General features: G+C 36.3%; 2 protein-coding genes across 2 annotated transcripts in view; one reads left to right on the top strand and one right to left on the bottom strand.

Moving 5' to 3' along the window:
• Positions 1-240: 240 nt before the first annotated feature.
• LOC111055087 (periodic tryptophan protein 1 homolog) lies at positions 241-2,078 on the bottom strand. Its single transcript, XM_022342256.2, has one exon. The coding sequence runs from the start codon at positions 1,761-1,763 to the stop codon at positions 354-356; it is 1,410 nt and encodes a 469-aa protein (XP_022197948.2). The 5' UTR covers positions 1,764-2,078; the 3' UTR covers positions 241-353.
• A 5-nt stretch (positions 2,079-2,083) lies between these two features.
• The window catches only part of LOC111055091 (bromodomain-containing protein 8), a 46,736-nt gene continuing 26,626 nt past the window's right edge, over positions 2,084-22,193 (top strand). Inside the window, exons 1-8 of the mRNA XM_039439138.1 lie at positions 2,084-2,400; positions 6,238-6,334; positions 9,042-9,271; positions 11,956-12,076; positions 15,009-15,081; positions 18,033-18,192; positions 20,323-20,424; positions 21,367-21,462. Coding sequence (XP_039295072.1) covers positions 6,249-6,334; positions 9,042-9,271; positions 11,956-12,076; positions 15,009-15,081; positions 18,033-18,192; positions 20,323-20,424; positions 21,367-21,462 — 868 coding nt within the window. The 5' untranslated portion in view covers positions 2,084-2,400; positions 6,238-6,248. The remainder of the gene's footprint in view (positions 2,401-6,237; positions 6,335-9,041; positions 9,272-11,955; positions 12,077-15,008; positions 15,082-18,032; positions 18,193-20,322; positions 20,425-21,366; positions 21,463-22,193) is intronic.

The raw sequence follows: 22,193 nt of genomic DNA, 5'->3' as shown, positions 1-22,193 counted from the left end.
CTTATCTTGAATAGTTCCTCTGATGCTGAATCAATAGTACTTACCATGATTACTTCCGTTTAGATGAATAAATAATTTCTTAAGCATTTTATGAAGGGCATATCCAGAATAAAGATAATATCAATTGCTTCTGACGATCTTCCCCGATGGGATCAGATCAAGTGACTACTCAAATAACGGTAGGTACTGTCTTTTTATCATGGGGAAGATGCTTATGATGAATCACAACACTAAGCAAAATACTATAAACCAAGTTTACTAGAGATAAAGAAAACCTTCAAATTACACAGAAATGATAATTTCCAATTAAAAAATCAGCCATTGATAGAACACATTTTATTTATATTTCAATCTTACTTTCTAAATTTATGTCCATACTTCTTTTTACTTTTAAAAGGCTTACTACTTTTGAGGGTCAGAGAGCTGAATGCAGACTCTGGAATTTCTACATTGGACGACGTGGAAGGAGCTGGCTTGTTTGTATTTTCCTCTTCTTTCGCCATTTCATGTTGAAAGTTGATCACTCTGAAGTTGTGGGACTTATTTGTTCCACCCATGCAGGCAACGTAGGGAAAATTTGGATTGATACTCAGGCATTGGATTTCATCCACTTTGTAGCATTTGGAGTGTATGTTGTTTGGTTGAGACGATTTTATGTCCCATACTTTGGCGAAACCATCGTTGGCACATGTGTAGAGGAGTCCTGGTGTTTTGGAGTCGAGTTCTAATCCGGTTATTTCATCGTTGTGAGCCTTGATTTCCCACACTTTCACCTGAGGGTTGCGCAGATCATAGCAGTATACACTTCCTTGACCAGTACCAATCACAACTCGGTTAGTCTCCCATGGACACCAGTTCACCTTTTCCACCTCATCGTCAAACTGAAAGGTTGTTGTTGTTTCGTCATGACGACAATCAAAAACTTTTGCCGTTTTGTCTGATGAACCAGCAATCAATGAATGACAATCTCCTGGATGCCATTTCAAGCATTGGACTTTATCAGAAAACTGATTGATAGTGGTTGAAGCTTTCCCCTCATCCAAATCCCACAGAAGAATTGTTTTATCTACCGAGCAGCTTGCCAAAATATGCTTGTAGTTCACGTTCCACGACAAATCCAGTACAGCATCTTTATGACCGTGACTTTTGTTGCGTTTCTTTTTTACAGAAAACTTCCCCAATTGATAAGCAGGCTCCAAACAGTCAATCACATCAAGATCCCAAATACCGATCACCGCAGACATGCCTCCAACTGCCATCAAGTTACTTGGTTTTGGGTCTGCTGGATCATAGCTCAGCCACTCCAAACATAGCGGCATTGTAGGAAGTAGAATGTCATGATGAACATACAAATCACCGTCTTGATCGTTGTAAACATAAATTTCTAGAACGCTAGCATCACCTTCAATGTGTCCAACTGCTATGAGATTGTCCGTAGGTTTGATTATGTCGTCTTCATCATCACTGTCTGGGTCATTGTTAACAGGTGGAGTGTTGTCAACATCATCAGCTACCAAATTACCAATCCCCATCAACATACTGGGGTTTTCTTCTTCTCTGTCATATCGTTCAAAGTTGTATACGTCACCTTCATCAGTCTCCATAGTCTCTTCGCCGCCACCTTCTTTTTCAAATTCATCTTCAATTTCACTTTTGGTGGAGTCGATGATGTTTTGAAGTTCCTCTGGTGTAAGCTGGACCTTTTCTGGGTTGCTCTTGGCGACTCCTTGATGAACCCACTTAACACAAGATATAAAATTCATGTTGATAATATAGACAGAAAATATAAACAAATACTATTCGTTTTTAAAATGTTGAAAAATACATTTCACTTCCAAGTAGCGATAGCGATATGAAAATTGACATGAGGTAAATTTATTTTTAGGTTAGAATAGAATGTGATAATTCACGGCCTGCTTGATTTTTAAGCAGTGATGTTGCAGTTCAGAAAATTGTAGCTCAAAATGTATCCGAAATGAATACAAACAAATACAAAATTAATAATAAGTAACATCAAATTACATCACTCATGATTTATTTTCAATCAAAAATTAAATTTCTTCCAGACTCTCTTGACCAAATCAAGAAGACATTGTATTCGTAAGTGTGGAAGTGTGCGTGTGAACGTCAGTGCATAGTGTTTACTGTTTACTATGGAAATATAATAAATTTGCAATTATTTAAAAAAGTAAAATAGTTTTCGTATATATATGTAGTTTTTTGAACGGGATCTCTTCAAATTAATGCAGTGATATTCCATTTATCTACAGGGGATTGTTTTCCAAAGGGAATCAAAATGAATTCATTTGCATTTATTGGTTAGGTTTAGGTTACTAAAATTATTACCGGGTTTATACTTTTTGATACAATTATTATAAAGTTTAGATAATTTGATTGTTGGTAAGTTTGAAAATAATATATAATTATTATTAGCTTTAAAAAACAAACAAATCAAATTCAGCTCAAATTTTAAAGTTGAGCTGAAACGTTCTGTGTTTAGGTTATGAACTCATCTTATTTTCTTTTGCCAGGGGTAAGCTTTTCCTTTCAGTTTGTTGTATGTCTGTTATTTTAACAGACAAAGGCAATCCTGATATTAGGAACTTGTAATGATTTGTATAATCATTCATAATAATAACACCGTAGCCGGCTAAAGTGCACTTTACATGCATTTAACCTATAAGTAGCAACCATAAGTAGCTAAGGTTAGGAAAAGCTTTAGGTTAGGAAAGCTTGAGTTAGGAAAAGCTTTGGGTTAGGAAAACTCTGATTAGGAATATCATAATTTAATGATTTCAATATTCAAAATGGCTGCTACTCATAGGTTGAATGCATGTAAATTTGTGCTACTTTGAACTTAGTTTATTTTAAAAACAATAGTGACCGCCGTTTAATTTTTGTGATTTTGTGCTCAAAATAACATACTAAATCGATCCCAACCAAAAATTTGATGACAGGTATGTTGGCACTGGACGTGCACTTGAACCAAGTAGCCTAAGTAAGCAAGCTCGTCGTGGCGGTGGTGTGGCAATGTATGTACAGAGCATTAAAAACTTGAGAATTATTCAAAATTGAATCCTGGGTCACCCTGATTTAGTTAGATTACCTTTGTATCATCTATCTACAATAAACAATTTGTATTCTTATCAATATTATTAACGTTACCGTACCAAAATTGTTTAAGAGCATTCAATCCTACCTTACCTTGTCATTGAGTTCTTAGTTCTACTTCAGTTCTACTTTTGGTGATTCAAGATGGCTGCCGGTTGTGATGTTTCAGTGTGTGGTCTCTGTAAATTATCTATTGGTAAAAACGGTCCAGCAATCATGTGTGAAGCATTTTGTGCTGATAAGTGGTTTCATACCATATGTGTAAAAATATCATCATCAGACATGAAGAAAATTGAAGAATTGGGTGAACATTCGAGGTGGTATTGCTCGACTTGTGACTTTAGGTTAGGACAGTGTCGTGATTCTAACTTGAAATTTAACTGTGTACAGATCACCAAATGGTGATATCAATTCTTTTTTTGACATGCTGGAGGATAGTCTAGGTCATCTGAATGCTCTACAGTACCAGATAGTTATGTGTGGCGATTTTAATATACATCTGGAGGAGTCTAGTGTTTTGGAAAATCGATTCACAGTTCTTCTCAGGAGCTATGGTCTTATCATCGGCAACAGGGCCCCAACTAGAGGAACCGCTTGCTTGGATACAGTTGCAACAACGCTGGATTCATGGGACTAAGTTGTTGAAGTGATTGAACCAGTTGTGGCAGATCATCAGGCCCTGCTTAAAGATGTTGGCCTGTCCAAAGCAGAAAGAGTCAATCCTGAATGGTTCTGTAAATACAGGTTCACACATAGGAGAATTGATGTAAACAACTTACCTGTTTTTGTTGGAATGCTTGGGAGAGTCAACTGGAGTCTCTGCATTAATTGTGATCCAAGAATTTCTTTCAGTAATTTCTTCCAGAGGTTCATGAGTATGTTTGACGACTTCTTCCCAAAAAGAGTGAGACGGTTTACTGGGATAAGAAATGAACCCTTCAGTCATGTTGATAAGTCATGGTATACAGCAGACTTGGCTAGTATTAGAACACTTGTTATTATTGCCAACAATATGTACAAGAATGCCATAACTGGAGAGGATAGAAACAAGTTCTATTCAGCTTACCTCAGACTGAAGAAGATATATCAACAGGATATTGTCAACTCAAAGAGCATCTGGAATGAGGGTCGTATTAGGAATGCTCCAAACCCATGCAAGGCAGCCTGGAATGTTATCAACAGCTCCAAAAGCAGGAAGGTTGTACTGTCAGGAGGTGCAAGTCCTGATAACTTCAACAATTTCTTTATTCACTCGGTGGCTGGGATAGTGGAGGCTCTCACCGGTTCACCTGATGACGCAGTGAATCATGTTCCTGTCAGTACTTGCAGTTTTGTGAAGTGGGAGAGAATTTCCCCTGCAGACCTGATAAAAATAGTCAAAGGATACAAGAGCTCAACAAGTCCTGACATCTATGGAATCTCAACAGTGGTGTTGAAGTCAATAGTTGATGTTTTAGCTGTACCACTGTGTGATTTGATCAATGACTGCTTGGATTCTTGAGTTTTTCCCAAGGAGCTGAAGACATCAAGGACAATTCCTATCTTCAAGAAGGGTGAACCTGATGAATTGTCGAATTTCAGGCCAGTCTCGATAATTCCTGTATTTGGCAAACTCATGGAATCGGTGATGTATGTTCAGCTTTCACAGTATTTTGAGAGTAATTCCATCTTCCAACCTCACCAGTATGGATTCCGTCAGGGGAGATCAACCACGGGAGCATTGCGGTGTCTAGTGGAGTCGGTTCTTGGGGCAATGGAGGGCAGGCAGTCGGTCTCTGTTGCTTTGTGTGATTTGACCAAGGCATTTGACTGTGTCTCGCATGACATACTATTGGGTAAAATGAAGAGGTATGGGATAAGTGGAGTTCCCCTGAAAACCATGGAGGATTACCTCTCCAATAGAATGCAGGTTACATCGGTGAATGGTGCGGAATCACGGTCGAAGGAGGTGATCTATGGGGTGCCGCAGGGATCGATTCTTGGTCCTCTGTTGTTCCTTGTATTCATCAACGACTTCAGTGTGCATGGAAGAGCCTTATTGTTTGCCGATGATACCACCCTGCTGGCCCAGGATGAGGACCCCCAAACTGCTGTTGCCCAGTCTAATCTTCTTGTAGAAGAGGCTTGCCAGTGGTTTAAATCAAACAAACTGTGTCTAAATGAGGGGAAAACACAGAACCTGTTGTGCACCTTAAGGCGTGGTCAGGCTCATGGTGAGGCGGAGGTCAAACTCTTGGGTTTTGTGATGGACCCCACTCTATCGTGGGATCGACATATTGGCATGCTGTGCAATCGACTGGCCAGGGTGACGTTTTTGATGCGGAAGCTGAAGCAACATGTGCCTGCCAACTACTTAATTACAGCCTACCATGGGCTGTTCCATAGTCATATAAGCTACGGAATAGTACTATGGGGCCATGCAGGTAGCTGTGAAAGGATTCTCCTTCTACAGAAGAAAGTTCTTCGTGTCATCACGTCATCACATTACCTGGAGCACTGCCGGCCAATCTTCAAACGCCTGAAAATACTGACAGTGTACAGTCAGTACATGTATAGCTCCCTACGGCTCCTAAGGAGTGAGGTTCATGCCTACCAGGAGAGGGGCCAGCTGCACCACCACAATACCAGGAGACGGGGCAACATTGACCTGCCCTACTCCAGACTATCGAAAGCACACGAATGCTACCCCTTACGGATGCTAAAAATTTTTAACAGACTGCCAATTTGTGTTCGTGAGCTGGAGTATGGGAAGTTTTGTAGGCTGGTTCGAGAAAAACTTATCAACTACCCTCTCTACTCATTGAGAGATGATGAGACCAGTGGACTTGTAGACCAGTTTGAGATTGTTTAATGAGTTACTATGGCAGTCCATCTACAGAGCCACACGAAACAACCTATCTGCGGCCATCTCTTTATTTGTGTTTTGATTGTTTTATATTTTGACGAAGTCTGTCTGGCGACTGCCGGTCATGGACTGAATATACTGAATTACTGAAAAAGTTCGTCAAAATGAAAAAGTATGTCCAGTCACTCTATTCTTTAGGCTAATTAATTATGGTAGAGATTAAGTACCATGAGTTATCTATTCTATGTTTCTATCAACTCAAGTTGCGGTTCCTGTTTCAGATTGAATCATAATGAAGCGTGTACATGCTGAGAATTGGTCACTCAGAGAGAGGCTTGTCCTGGCATCTTCTGTTCTCAGAAGTGGAGATCAGAATTGGTAATTATCAATGCAATGTTTAGTGTATTATATTATCCATTATTAGCATGTTCAATAAGTTTTTATCAAATAATAGAAGAGAAAGTTTTCTAATAAAATTAAAAAAATTAATTGTCAATCAGGATTGACGTATGTCATCTCCCTCCGTTTCTGGGAGTAGCATGATGTTGAATCCCCATCCCCCACTGGTCTTTCTTTTCAAAACGCTTGCGTCCTCTCTTGTGCGCCTGCTCGATGGACGTGCAAGCGCATACCTAAAGACGTATACAATCGGGGAACATGAGTATTTTTCTAGGCTTGGGTATTTTTCCAGTATTCTGGGCCTTAACTGGTCCACGTTCCGTTGGAACTGAAGCAGTGCCACACGTCAAGGATGAATGGCTGGACGATCTGTGGGTGGTTCACTGCAACGCAGGCTGAACTGCTCTGTGATACTTGCCTATCAACTTGTCAGTGCCGTTGGATAGTAGCTTGTGCGTCTTACCTCACAGGATAAGCGCATAGCAGTGGAGGTGTAGTTTGCAACCGAAAGCTTGACTCGAATAACTCAGCTGTTTGATCAAATGTTTTCTCTATGCATAGTAGCGGCTTGATGCTGTAGAAGAGGTAAATTGGGCCAGGAATCAAATTATGAGTCAGTGACTATAGTGCGGTCCACGTTATAATGACAGTATTTGATCAACTTTGGTTTTGCTATCCTTGTCTATCATTCGACAAAACCGGTGGTTCTATCCTTTTCTAGGTCCACAACAATGCCAATTATGTTGTTGACAGTGTAGAAATATAATTAATTAATGCGGAGAATCGGCATCGCTATTCTTCTATCTTCATCTACTGCCATTATAACGTGGACTTCACTATAGGTTCTTATCCTCACTCACATATGTGACATTATCTGTCTATCTATATTATGTGACAAATTTTGAAACGATCTATCCAGGAAGACCTGGCCTTGATCATGACATCGGATATTTAGTTTCATGTATATTTTTTCACTTATTATTCGTGATAAACTCTTGAAACGAAAATAAATTTGAATATTTTTACACTCGTTGCTGTTTTTATGACGAAACACTTAACTTTTGTGATACCTATACATGATATAATTGATCGATTGTTTGAACTTTGATATCATTTTTATGTTATTGACAGTATTTCTTTTACTCGAATAAAACGACTTTGTATTACCAAACCACTAATTTAAGATAGCATACCAATTTTGGTTGTTACACGATTATTAATCTAACAACAAACTAAAATTTCTAATTGTTCTCATGAGTTTTAACAATATCAAATTGGTTTTATCCAATATGGATATCCAGCACCAGAGAGAAAAGATAGCATAAGAAGATTTCTCATGGCAATAGGTCGTTTATGTTCCAAATTTCACGGTCAACTCAAGCTGACTACTGTCTATTATTACTGTTTTGTTGGAGTGAGAGTGTAAGAACGGCACAGTATGAAAGACTACCAGCGCTACATAGCTTCACAAAAAATAACTACTGGGACTATCGGACTGTGAGATAACAGTAAGATTTGGAACATTGATTAATCTGATAAATTCAAAATTGTAGTAGATACATTTTTTGGACTCAAAATAGTTAGTGAATTAAGTTTTCATTTTTAAACATAACCTCTAGACTGTGTATTTCAAATTAAGGTTTAGAGCAGTTTTGGGCGAATGCCTGTTGTTTTTACGTGGATTGTATTTGTATATGAATAAATGAATATGAATAATTATGAATATCAACGCCCTATACGATGGGATATCTTCGTAGAGTCGTAAGACTTCCAGCTTCACATACCTTCACAGAAAATAATAACTAATGGAACTATCGGCTTGAGTTAACAGTGAAATTTGGAACAATAACGCCCTATACCATGGGATATCTTCTTATGCTATATTTTCTCTATGTCAGCACCTTAACTACACGGAAATTGATTTATTTAATAATGTGAAGTTTTAGGATTTCAGTGAGCCGAACGTCACATATGAAAGACTACCAGCGTCACATAGCTTTCTTAAAAGATAACTGCAAAGACTATCGGGCTGAGTTGAAAGTGAAATTTGGAACATAAACGCCCTATACTATTATTATTATTATTATTATTATTATACCGTGGGATATCTTCTTGTGCTATATTTTCTCTATGCTAGCAGCTTCACAACACGGCTAATTATTTAATTATTGATTGACGTGTCATATACTGCGGGAGTCCTTGATGTAGTTTCATATAATAATAAAATTCCTTACTCATAAATACATATGGATTTATCAAACAAAGCTCAACACAATCCAACCTAAATGTAATAATAATAAACGGTAAGTGAAAAAAAACCACTGGCATAAGATGACTTGTTCGCCAGTGGGAGTAGGAGATAAGTTTATCATGCGCTTAACCTGATTTAAATTGAGTTTAAAATTGATTTAAAATAATTAAGCGAAGAATCGAAACAAAATTCACAAAAAAAAAAAATTCTCTCGAGTATCTTATACTATATAACTATGGTATGGACTATCGGGTTGAGTTAACAGTGAAATTTATAACATAAACGCCCTCTACCATGAGATATCTTCTTATGCTATATTTTCTCTATGCTAGCAGCTTCACAACACTGGGAATTATTTAACATATACTGCGGAAGTCTTTGATCCAGTTCGTATGACAAACAAGTAAAGTAAAGATTTGCTTGGGTATGTTTTAGGATGTCAGTGAGCCGCGCGATGCGCACCATGTGTGAGGGAGGCGATCGGCCACTGGAGTGGTACTCGCAGAAGCAGTGCGCCGTGCAGTACGAGCATCTGCTGAACACACTGGGTGGGGGGAGTGCCCTGCCTAAGCGCAAGAAGCGCTCGCTCGACGCGTCGTCCACATCGCTCGCTGCGACTGCGCACGACACGCCGCAGGAGGTCATTGTGCGCAAGCTCACTCAAGGTAAGTCACCAATCATGCAAACAAATGCTACACATGGATTCTCAATTATCTTTGTGCGTAAATTCACGTGAGGTTAGTGACATATCACTTATTTGATAAATGAAAACAAGTATTCAAACCCAAATTCAGATACCTTGAATTACCTTTCTTTTCACCAATACGAGCAAGGCCGGATGGGTTGCGTCAATTGTTTATTGACCGAACGTAGTGAGGTCTATGTTTTAACTCGGATTTACTTTTGTCTGTCTGTATGTAACGCAATTACGGCCAAACGCGTTGATAGAATTCTATGAGATTTGGCAGAAATATTCCTTTTTCAACTGCGCGTCGATGTATAAGTTTCTTGAAATTTTGCATTTTAAGGATAATATGAAAGGAAAAGGAATTCCTCCATACTCCGATATCATTATAGGGCTATATATAATTTACTCTGAAGATGAGATTAATCAGACTATAGAAATATTCATAAACAATCAGCTGACAAGTGATTACACAGATGTCTGGAGAAGCCAGTCTATCTCTGTATTTCTATAAAGTCGATAGTTTCAATCAAAGACCTTAAAGAGGTATGCATCTTCAAGTATCAATATTCTGACATTCGAAAAAAACTAATTTAATAGGTGATTTGATTTTTACAATCAAAAAAGGAAAAGGAATTCCTCCATACTCCGATATCACTATAGACCTATATCATCTACTCTGAAGATAGGATTAATCAGACTATAGAAATATTCATAAACAATCAGCTGACAGGATAGTGATTACACAAAAAATGTATGAAGAAGCCAGTCTATTTCTGTATTTCTATAAGATCTATAGTTTCAATCAAAGACCAAAAGAGGCCTTTTTGATTGTGAAAAATTAATTTTCCTCAGATGGAAAGATTATCACGGAACTGGATGAATTATATCATATGGAATACAGATTCAAACGTAAACTGAGTTTGTTAACATTTAAAACAGGTGACATCAGGTACTTGTGGATGAGAATACTGCGTGAGGTCTACTGTTCACAGAACTACTAGTTTCATTACTTGTCATATTTCAACTATCGAGATAGCAGCGTGGATAATATAAGGCCTACCAAGTCGTTCAGAAAATATTCCTAAATGTAATAAATTGACTCTCTTCCAAGCCAACAATCAAGTCATGAATTGGATGCTGTTGTGTTCAACCTCTTCAAATTCTCTGAAAGTTTATTGAAGATTGTCAATGTCGATGTAGTAAATGCATCACGGGTCTTTGACAAACGGCAGTATAGCGCATCTGCGACAAGACCTCAACTTCTAGTGCTGTGACAATGGAAGTTACTCCTTGTGATCCAGAAAGCCAGTGAAGGTAGCTGCAGTTGTTAAAGAGGTTTTTTAGGATAAAAAAGTCTCATTTATGCTGAATTTGAATTCAATAAGTTTACACTTCGTCGACAAATATTCAGCTGAAAGATGTAAAGTCCAAATGTCTATGTTTTGTTATTATTTTTGAACGAAAATCCAAATTAAATACCGTAAAATACCCCGAAGACCTCTGCTACTGCAAATATCGACAGCAGGGTAAACAGCTAGATTGAAATTCGATGAGCGCTACTGTTCAAAAATTATTTGTCAGCCCGGGAATCGAACCCGGGGCCTCCCAATCTAGTCGAGAATGCTTACTCTTACACCAAACTGACAATCGATGTTATGTAACTCACACTCCAAATCAACAGCGATTGTCACTTCTAAACATAAAGGTGCGTACAGACTTGGGGTATGATCACATTGGATGTGTTGTATGTTTAAGTGCATGTCAGATCACGTATGAGCCGAAAAACAAAATCTGGAAAGAGCCATCCGACACGGTGTGACGTTCATGCAGCTGCTCACACTGAACGCAACCAGTACGTGCATGCGTTTAGGGTGTGTTCCTATTGCTCTTTCCATAGTTTGTTTCTCATCTGCGCGCTTGGCAGCATAACAAGCGTGCACTTGCACATATACGCATTCAATGTGATCACACCCTTACTCTTCACAGTCAAATTCAGCTCAAAAATGTTAAGTCTGAATTTCTGTGACTTGTCACTCTTTAAATCAACAGGGATTGTCACTTCTAAACAGGTAAGTACAGACTTAGTGCGCTATGAACACGTGCATTTCGTTTTTCATCAGTTGGTGCTATATTTATTTATTATATCTGTGTCTTGGTGCCGGTTAAACAAGTTTTAATTATGGTTAATTTCACAAGAACCGATCGGAGAAGTCGTCTTTAAAAAAAGCCTTCTCTGATTGGTTCTCGTGAAATTAACCAGGATTAAGATTTAACCGGCTTTTGTGCAACCGGGCCTTACTGTTCCTGTTCAAACACAATTCAATTTTTATTTCCACAAAAAAATCATATACATATCAGTTATACAAAATAACTAATAACAATATTAGTTATACAAAAACCAATCAAGGAAATATATTTCCCCACTTAGACTATAAAACACAGATATAATAAGCTAAACATCAGCTGATGAATAGCGAAATTAGTTTGTGTTCGTGGCGTATAAGTCTATACGCACCTTAAGAGAAACATAAATATTTTTTGTGTTATACATCTTGTTTCTTCTTTTCTGATTATTGTATTGTCATTTATTCTCTTCATCTAATAAATGAATAAACTCTGTGAGTGGTTATATTTCTAATCTTGTCTTTGATTTTGTTGCAGAACGAATAGAAGAGCTGAGAGCCCAGTTGGTGGAGCTTCGAGCGAGCTATTTGCGAGAGAAACATGAAAAAGAGGAAGTGTTGAGTGGACGTTTTGACTCACGTTTGGATGAAATTGAACAGTGAGTCATTATTAAATATAATAGAAATATAATTAAAATTGAAAAACATTCTACAAGATAAAAACACTCAGATTATGTGACAAACAAAAATAGGTTTGTGTTTTTGTCTGTTTCAACTGTTCAATTAGGCCTATTTATATATACGGCTGGTTAACAAATCTAATCTTTAAATATTTTCAATTGATTTTTTATTCATTATCAGCAAATTTCATCAGTGTGATATGTAAGAATAGAGCTCAATAGCTCTTCCATCGACTTCAACTTTTATTAAGGATTCCATTTACTTCCACTTCATTTTGATACCATGATAGACAGGATTGTTGCAATTTTTCTAATATAGATCATCTTACTTCAAATTCTTACTAATGATTGATCTAAGTATAGTTTTTGAAAAGAATAAGAAAAATGTTGATGACTTAGGCCTACTCTCCCCCACACACAGATTCGTCTGTGAGGGGAATAGTATATTTCGCACCTAGGGCCGAAAATGAGACTTTTCCGGCTCGAAATCGGTTTTCAAGTCCGAGGCCGTAGGCCGAGGACTAGAAAAGATTGAGAGCCGGAAAAACATTTTTGCCCGTGGTGCGAACGCTATTTTTCGCCACACAGAGAAATAAACAATATATATTTATATATGAGAATAATTGTTTATTAAGCAGTTCCGAAAACAAAAGTGGAAGGTCATAGCTCTAGCTATTAGTATAGTTATTAGTATCTAGTTATTAAAGTATAGAAAACTGAAGAATACATAATACTTGGAAACCTCACAGAATCATATTGATTTTTCCAATACATCAATAAATTTTAGTTCTATTAGGATCCTCCTCAATTTGAATCAGGCAGCCTTTTGTTTTCCCAATTCCAAAAAAATACCTAAAATACTCGTTTCACTGGGAATTCGTGTCTGATAGTAGCCTACATTATAACTAAAGAATATAAATTATTACTCATTTTATTGTGATCTATTCATGTTTTTCTTATGAAATTCAATAAATTATAGGCCTACAGCATGAAGACTATGTCCAATTCATTTGTACTGGTGGCAAAATTTTACATTGAAAATAATTATTTGATAAAATCCAAGTTCAATAGTAATGAAAACAAATTCCTTCAAAAAATAATTGATAATAATACGTTTCGAGGGAAAAAATTAAGAACAAAAAAATGGGAAGCATCGGGGGATTTGAACCGAGGTACCATCGCTCCGTAAGCAAGCTTCTTACCGCTGCGCCACATAGACGTTCGTAAATGGTAGTCTTATAACCTGCTGATAAAAATACACACTTTGGGCTATGGAACTTCAATTAGCCTACGGTAGCATAGATGAATTTTAACATTAATATTCTGAAAAATCTAGAAGGAAAATAGAAATTTGGGCTTCCAGGTGCACGAGATTGATATTTTTAGAATCTATGTTCAAAATTTGGAGATCTAAATCATTCCCGTTTTTCCGGTATGCAATCCACAAGTTGACATGTTTTGATGCGAACAAACACAACCCCACTCTCTCTTATTATATAGAAGAAGAAGATATCTTACCTCTATTTCATTCATCCAAATAAAATGATAGTATATTACTGCAGAATACTTTATTCAATTCTAGAAGCATAAACTGATTCAGTTTCATAAACTATTTGTTAAAACGTTCAGCACCATGAATATTGCCCAAGTAGTTCCAAAACTATCCACCAGGTTTTGTGATAAACGCAGTACTATGAGGTTTGAGGTTAGATTCTATTATACTCTGAAAATTGAATTTGAGTAGTTTATAATATCTTATTTGTATTTCATTCATCCAAATGAAATGATAGTATCTTATTGCAAAATACTTTATTCAATTCTAGAAGCATAAACTGATTCTGTTTCATAAACTATTTTGTAAACCCGTTCATATCAAATCAGAGTCAGCTGTTATTCAAGGTCATTTTACAGCCCTAGGGCCGTAAAGTTTTACCGGCCTGGTCGGAAAACAATCACTTTCGGCCACCATATGACGCACGTAAACCAGCTCATTACATCCAAGTGTGGCGAAAAAATATTTACAATTTTGTTTTTAGAGTATTCTCTCTTTTTAAATGTATTTTGATTTGTAAAAAAAATAAAAATAAACAAACTTGTCCTGTTTGAAGTTTTAACATTCAAACTCCAATATCGGGGCACCGAGCTTCGCTCGTTATTTATTTATTAATAAACAGAGCACAATTTTTCAAAATGATTGGGGAAGGACAAACAGGCACAGCTCAAAACTGTTTCTTCCCCGAATTTTGATTTATACACTATAAATGGTCCAAAAAGTAGGTTATGTTCCATACACAATTCAGGTCCAATTTTCAGTCCGAACATTTAAAAACAGAAAAGTTCTAATTTAGATTGTTTACAAACCAAATTGAATAACAAAATAACTCACTAATCACTTAAAACTGTAAAATTAAGATTAACTTTGAATATTATGATATACTCTAATTTAGAGTGATAAACCATGTCATTTCAACAAATCAGATTATTTTTATAGAGTCTATTGACATTTCTAGATAATATTTCTCGCGAGATACGGTAAGCTGTTTGAATGATTGCACAGCTGATCTCCCACACAGGCACAGCATCTTCTGTTTTCGACAGACGACGAAATCTGCTCTTCCATGGATGAATTATCCTTTTAATGTCAGCGAGTTTTTCCAGAGATGATACCTAGTGCAATCGAATCTTTATATTATAAACCCACTATGTTCTGAATTTCGTGAGAATCGTTAAAGCTGTTTTCGAGATCCGGTGAAATACAAACATATAAACATCTAAACGTATAAACAGAAATTGCTCGTTTAATAGTATAGGATTAATCAACCATTATTTCATTCTAATTTTTGTTTGACGCATTTGTTTTTTGTTTTTAATTTTCATTCTTCAATATTCAATCTTCTCTTGATGATTTCAGGGCCGATGCAGAGAGGGATTCGGAGTTCAATCGAACGAAAGAGCAAGCAACTCCTGTTAAACTTGAGCCAACGGTATGTTTCAGTGATCTCAACTATTTTAAATTGAAGATTCTCACTAAATCATTCAATTTCGAAAATAAGAATTATTACTCACGGACAAGCCAAAGTCTCATGTGAACATTGCCCTCATTAAATGATAACAAAATAATTAATCTTTTTTCGCAGGTGGTACATTCGTAACGTTTAGCATGTGATTCTATGTTTTTGTTAATCGAAATAAAGTTATTGATATCACTCATTTACTTTGAACTTCTATGTAGATTAGGTTATTATTATTTACTTGTAATCAATAGAAATAAAGATTCGAAACTTTTACACTAGTACATTATCCACACAAAATTTTCAAGTTTGAAATCAAGGCTAACTTCAATGAAATCTGCTCAACGCCTTCTTGAAGATAGCTTTGACAGTGGAGCTGGAAGGATTGATTGGTAGCTGGTTCCAATACCAACAGTCTAGCATAACTTACCTGATCTGATAGCCTAAATATCATATGATTTGTATATTATTAATTATAAGATGAAATCGTCTGGTGGCTTTAGTTAACCAAGGAAACTGTGGTATTGCCTCTATAGAGTTTAAGCAAGACATGGTTGTTGTGGAGTTTCTATATGAAGGTGGTGCATGAGACCCAGTTCAGAGTGTGACTTTATACTCATGGCTTTCAACTGCTTCCTCTGAGCTGGTCGGGTGATTTACACTGTCAGTCCGATGATTTTATGTGTCGCACCAGAAGCAGTAAAATGGCTGGATCACCCAGTTTCAAAACCTTTGTCTATATTTATTTGTTTAATGATACACAAAACACAACTCATTAATTGGGGAATGACCAACAGGCACAGCCCAAAACTGTTCCTTCCCCAATTTTTTTTTATTTATACACTAGTCTAAAAAGTAAGTTTTGTTTCATTCACTTTTGAATTTGAGTATTTTTCAGTGCAAACAATTGAAAAAAGTACGATCGTGAAAAGTACACTAAAAGTACAAAATACAAGAAATTTTGGATTTTATTGTTCAAAAACCAAATTTAATAATGAATTTACATTAACTAATAACTAAAAACTGTAAAATAATGAGTTACTTTGAAAATTTGATTAAAAAATTATACATAACTATGTGTAATATGTGTTTCACTGCTTACTTTTACGAGTATAAATCTAGATTTCCACACACCAATGACGGTGAAGTTATCGGTACAGTGAAAATATTTTCCATATTTCTACAGCTTTGCAGGTTTGATGCCTAGTGAGATCGAACTCCCCATATATTATTCCCATACACTTATGCTGTATCCACATGTTGGCCCAATGAAGGCCAATGTCGACCAGCGCCAATGTGTGGATGGGTGGTTTGCCAGCGCTGGCTACCGCTGGTCTTCATTGGGCACTGGTCACATTGCAGGCTGGGCCAGTGACTGGGCCAACATGTAGATGCGGCATCAAATGGGGTTAGGATCGGGGGAAGAATCGAGGATAGGATCGGGGTTAGGATAGAGGATAGGATCGGGGTTAGGATAGAGGATAGGATCGGGGGTAATGTTAGCATAAAAATTTAACGTTAACATTAATGTTAACGTTTAGCATCATACTCACTAGATCGCGCTGAGTGGGAACTCATGGTAATTATATTTTCACTGTACGGTCACTGGTGTGTAGCAATCTAACCCTATTATTTGGTTGAGAAAAAGAAACCCATGGTTTCTATAGACTTTTATTAAAAATCAGAAAAAGTTTGACTCCTCATTGCATTAAGATTACTTACTTACTCCTGAGCTTCACAGGTCTTTACAACCCTTGGTCTCTCTCATATAGCCTCTCCATCTGTCTCGATCCTCGGCCTGCCTCCTACAGTTACGAACTCCAAGCGTCCTTAGATCGCGATCCACATCATCCATCCACCCATTCCTCGGTCGACCTTTTCTAATATATCCTCTCCTTCCATATACATTTCACTACTCTTCTATCTCCCATTCTCAACATAATATGTCCCATCCATCTTTTTCTGCCAGCTTTAATAAACCGCACAATGTCTTCATTGTTTAAGAACTGCTTTATTTCAAAGTTTTTTCTTCCTCTCCAGAGACCATTCTCAAAAACAGGGCCCACGATTCTTCTCACCACATTATCTTTCAAAAACGCTCAGTCTTTCTCATGCCTGGTTGCAGAGTCGTTACATAAAATCAAACATAGCTATGCGAGACATAGTTCAAAATCACTTACATAAATGGTTGGTCGTTGCACAGTAGCTTGCCGAAGCCCATTTAGCTATATTCGAATTAGCATCACACATAAGTCACACTGCAGCTCTATTCACTTTTTCCGTAAATTTCCGTACATGCTTCTATCCAACTAATGTCTTGGCATCGGGGAAAGTTTCAATCGACATCACTGTGAACAGACCTAAAAGACCTCACATAAAATTAATAGACAATAAGGCGACTCTTGGCTTTTGACGATATTTCTCACCATATTTAGCGATTTGGAGGTTATAAACAACTTGGAAAAACATAGGGAGAGGAAAAATAATTTACTTATATAAAGATGGTTTTTCGTGAACATCTTTCAAAAAAAGCTATGACAACCTCTAAAATACATTTGTCGGGAGTAGATATTGGATTTAACAGCACGACTTCGGGCCCATAACTTAACTGACCGTTTTTAGCTATTGGAGACATAAATAAGCTCTTTTTGACGACTGTGCAACGAAATCATGTGTCTAATTGGGCGTTTTTAGTTTTATGGGAGTCATAGTTTACTTTGACATCTGTGAAAAGGAAAGTGAATTTATGGCTTCATAAATGAGTTAACTGCCTGTTTTTAACTTTATGTGACGACTCTGCAACCGGGCATCAGTCTCATTGCACTGAGATACCGTATCCATAATATGCATTGTTATAACTATCAACTCATTAATGAATTCATCATTTTTTATTTACAATTTCACATCGATTTCTGTGTTGTTAGCAGACACCGCAACCAGAGTCGAAGCCAACCTCTCCACTGCTGACCTCTCTGCTGCAAAGTCCGTCTCCTGCGCTGATGCATCGCAGTCCCACCATCTCCAGTCTGCTCATCTCGTCCCCCCCTGTGCCTGGGCCCACTCAAACACCTCCCAGGCCCATCGGTCAGTCACCAATCAATCCATTTATAAAAATGCATAGTCGATCAGTCATCAATCAATTGATAAATAAATGCAATACACGAATAATATTCAATAAATATCACTACATAACCCAACGCTGTTAGAAATTAATAAATGTATAGATTATATATTGGTAAGAGAATATAAAATCGAATAATAGTTTGTTGAAAGGATAATGTATAATGCGTGAATGTGAGTGGTAATAATGAACAGGTATGAAATATTAATGAGTAATGATGAATGAATAAATAATGAATTGGTAAATAGATTTTATCAGGTTAAAGTCAATGCAAATGATATACAAGGATAAGTCATAAACATTTTTTTCATTCCTATTAGAAACTAGATTTGAGCGAATCTAAAAGAAATTTGAAGAAAGATGATTTATAATACTGTAGAAAAAAGAACGTTGAAGTCTCATTAATATATTTCCTAGTCAATTATCACAATGTCAACATAATGTTTATTGATTCAATAGTCATATCATAGAAGCAATAACATAAAGTGACTATAAATAAATATTCAAATTAATAAAAACTTTTGGTACCCTTCTATTAAAAACTTTGAAATGTTTTAACGACTAGTTTCGACCATTGGTTATTTTCAAGTAAAAATGAACTTGAACATATTTTAACTTGAAAATGACCAATGGTCGAAACTAGTAGTTAAAACATTTTAAAGTTTTTAATAAAAGGGTAGGCCACTACAAGTTTTTTATATTGTTTTTATTAATTTGAATATAGTAGCCCATATAGGTGAAGTGATTTTATGAATATTCATCTATCTTCTACATATGATCTCACTTATGTATCAAATAAAAATAACATGTAAGTTTGTACATGAATCATTCGTTAATAAGAGAACGAGAATCCAATCTAGTGCTATTGCATCTTCCAAAAACTCCAAAGAACGGAGCAAATACTGGCTAAAGAGCAAATTGCTGGAGGAAGTTTGCAAGTTATGGGAAATCCCATATTTCATTTATCACAATGTGTAGAAGTATCTGTAGGTCTTGAATAACAATAATAATTCTGCTCTACATATTATTATTGTATTCTAAGGCTCAACTCACACTTAGGTGACTCAGGTCGAGAAGAGACTCGACTCTAGTCGAGAGCATGTGTTTCCAAATGGTGACACTCAGACCAGTCGATTCTAGTCTCCGCGACGTCACCATTTGAAAACACATGCTCTCGACTAGAGTCGAGTCTCTTCTGTACCTGAGTCGCGTAAGTGTGAGTTGAGCCTAACAACATTGAATTAGTGCAATATTTCCCATCAGCTTTATTATTGGTTGTTCACTCCTTTAACCTAGCGCCGCAGTGCAGGATGGTTTCTCACAGCTTGGCGTTGTTGTCATTTGAGATGGGTGTCTGGCTTGGAAGTGTTTCGGCCGCATTGCAGGATGACTGTTAACGGTTGCCGGAAGATCAACAGCAGGGTTTTTTCGTTATTTTTCGTGATAGAGAAATTCTGATTGCAGATTCGTTCTCAGCGACCCCAAGTTTAGCCTGAAGGCTCAGAATGTCAACAATGTTTTTAAATAATTAAAAATCATCATGAAAAGTCATTAATATGGTAGTAGACCATGTTTCTGGAAACTTTTCAGTGATTATTGATCTAGAAGATAACACAAAAATCAAAATAATCGTGAGAAAGAAAACTGCTGATGAACGCGAATAAGACCGCCACTCCATTGTTCTATTGTCTCGGCTGCTTGGCTGAGCCTGGCTGGAGGGATCAAATAACCGACTGGTTTGATCTTTCGTCTGTCCGCTAGGCGGAACTACGCCGACCATTGCTGGGTGTAAGATGTTACTGCGGCCGCTCGCATTCCCACCAACGCTGCTATTATTTGCTGTCTCAGCGCCTAGTCTGATTCAGCCAAGCAACCAGCCTGCACTGCGGAGCTAGGTTTAGAGAAGGAATGGACAACAGAGAGTATAAAAAGTGTATTTCTTATTTGGGATTTATGGCTGGTTTTTCGACAATAACAAATTATCAAGAATAATTATTCTATGATTCAGCTTTCATATGTTGTATTTAATAAAAAAAAACTGTATCAACAATTATTGTTTGGGGGTGATTAATGATTATTTCTATGTTTTTCAGCGGCCACAACATTGTCTCAGCTTCTAGAAAGTCCCACCATTTCTTCGCCAACTACCATACAGAAAACACAGAGTCCCAGTAGGAGTCCAGCAACACAAGCTCGTGAGTAGACCCTATTTCAATTTATGAAATTTCTCGAATTTGATAATATTCTATAGAATACAAGAATTTAGTTGAAAATTCGGGATGATGACAAGAAAATATGGCGATACAATAACACTCTTTAAAATCGTACCGTACAGCTCACAATGTAACCGTCATTGAAGTAACTAATCTAGTTATCAGTTCTAACTAATGCGATCACAAAACATATTATGAGTCAATTTTGTTATCTTCATATTGCGTTGCGTATTTTCCATCGCATCGTATCGCATTTTTGGAAACCGTACATTATACTTGTGGAAAAATACTTAATTAAAAATCAATATTATCAATAGATCAATGCAGTTGTGTTGAGAAAATAGCCCAAAGACAAGTCTTTTCAACCTTATTCTTACGTATCAATACTAGCTTTAAAATGTTCAAAAACGTCCACACATGCTTCTTACTTCTTACTATGACTCGTGAAAACCTTAGTTTGCAGAACGAGGCTTTAGGTTCAATGTTATTTCAATATAACAATATGAGCACACTGTTGCCGTTCCTATGCTGATTCCATCAAAAAGGCCTACACTCTCTTGTTAGTTCTTTCTCTCACACAATTAGCTGACAAACTCTCTGGATTCTGTAAAATCTGGTAGCACTGTACTTAATAACAGCAATGCTGTTAGGTTAATCTTAAGGTTTGCACAGAATATAGTATTGTGCATTCATCTCTGCTAGAACTATCAATTTGTATTCTCCATTTAAACAAATTCCATTGTATTTTCTTATTTTCATTTCCATCTTCAATTTCCAAGCATTTTGTGTCATATGGTTGTATTCTTTGCTTTGTATTCTATGGTTGTATCCTAATATAATCATATATTTTTTCTATTCCTTTTATACGATTATTGTCTTTTTTGCCTTCTATTCTATTATTTTCTATTCATTGTGCGTTTTCAGCAGCGAACGATCCACCTCAAAATGATATTGTAGAAGATGAGTTGTCTGAGAAAGAAATAACCGAATTTTTGACTGAACTTATTCCACCGGGAGTTGGTAAGACATTTTATTCTGGTGGAATGGATTATAATCTAATAGTTCAGGTGGTCTCTAACATTATATTTTCTATAAAAGCATGGAATAACCATTTTGACTAATATATCTCTTTTCTGTATATAAGGGCTACTTGTAATATAAATATAAAGAAAAATAAAAAATGGCATAAATGTCCGAAACATGTTGTTATAAAATATTTCAAAAAGGGTACTGAGATTTTTATTTTTCTTTATATTGACTTATTTATGTTAAATGTTACCTTACTAACAAAAATATTACAATGTAAAATAAGTGACGTATTATTATTTACTTATTCATTTCTTGATACAATTACAAATCATATGAATATGATCAGGAAAGAACAACAGGCAAAGCCCAAAAGTATTATGTTCCCAAATTTTGATATATAATAACATGTCCATAAAAATATGTTATGTTCTTACTGTGTGAAGTTAAAAGTTCAATTTCTGTCCAAAAATATATAAGAGGTAAACATTTTGAATTTAGAATGATTATAGTCAAATATTGTACTTAATATCACCGCGCATTAAATAAATTAAGTTATTTCAGACAATTTTGAAGCCAAAAATACAGAAAACTTTCCATTATTAGAAGTTATCATCATATTATTGATGTTTGACAAGATGCGCTATCATCTTGTGATGCTTATCAACTTATCTTTTTTCTACTATTATTTCTGTCTTTTTAAAAGTATTTATTTGATTATTCTA

Source organism: Nilaparvata lugens, chromosome 12 (assembly GCF_014356525.2).
Source record: "Nilaparvata lugens isolate BPH chromosome 12, ASM1435652v1, whole genome shotgun sequence".
In the NCBI taxonomy this organism is placed as follows: Eukaryota; Metazoa; Arthropoda; class Insecta; order Hemiptera; family Delphacidae; genus Nilaparvata; species Nilaparvata lugens.
This window is presented reverse-complemented; position numbering and strand designations above follow the sequence as displayed.

Bases quoted from the DNA above. Each gene is read 5' to 3' on its own strand.
- LOC111055087 (XM_022342256.2), bottom strand. From the start codon at position 1,763: ATGAATTTTATATCTTGTGTTAAGTGGGTTCATCAAGGAGTCGCCAAG.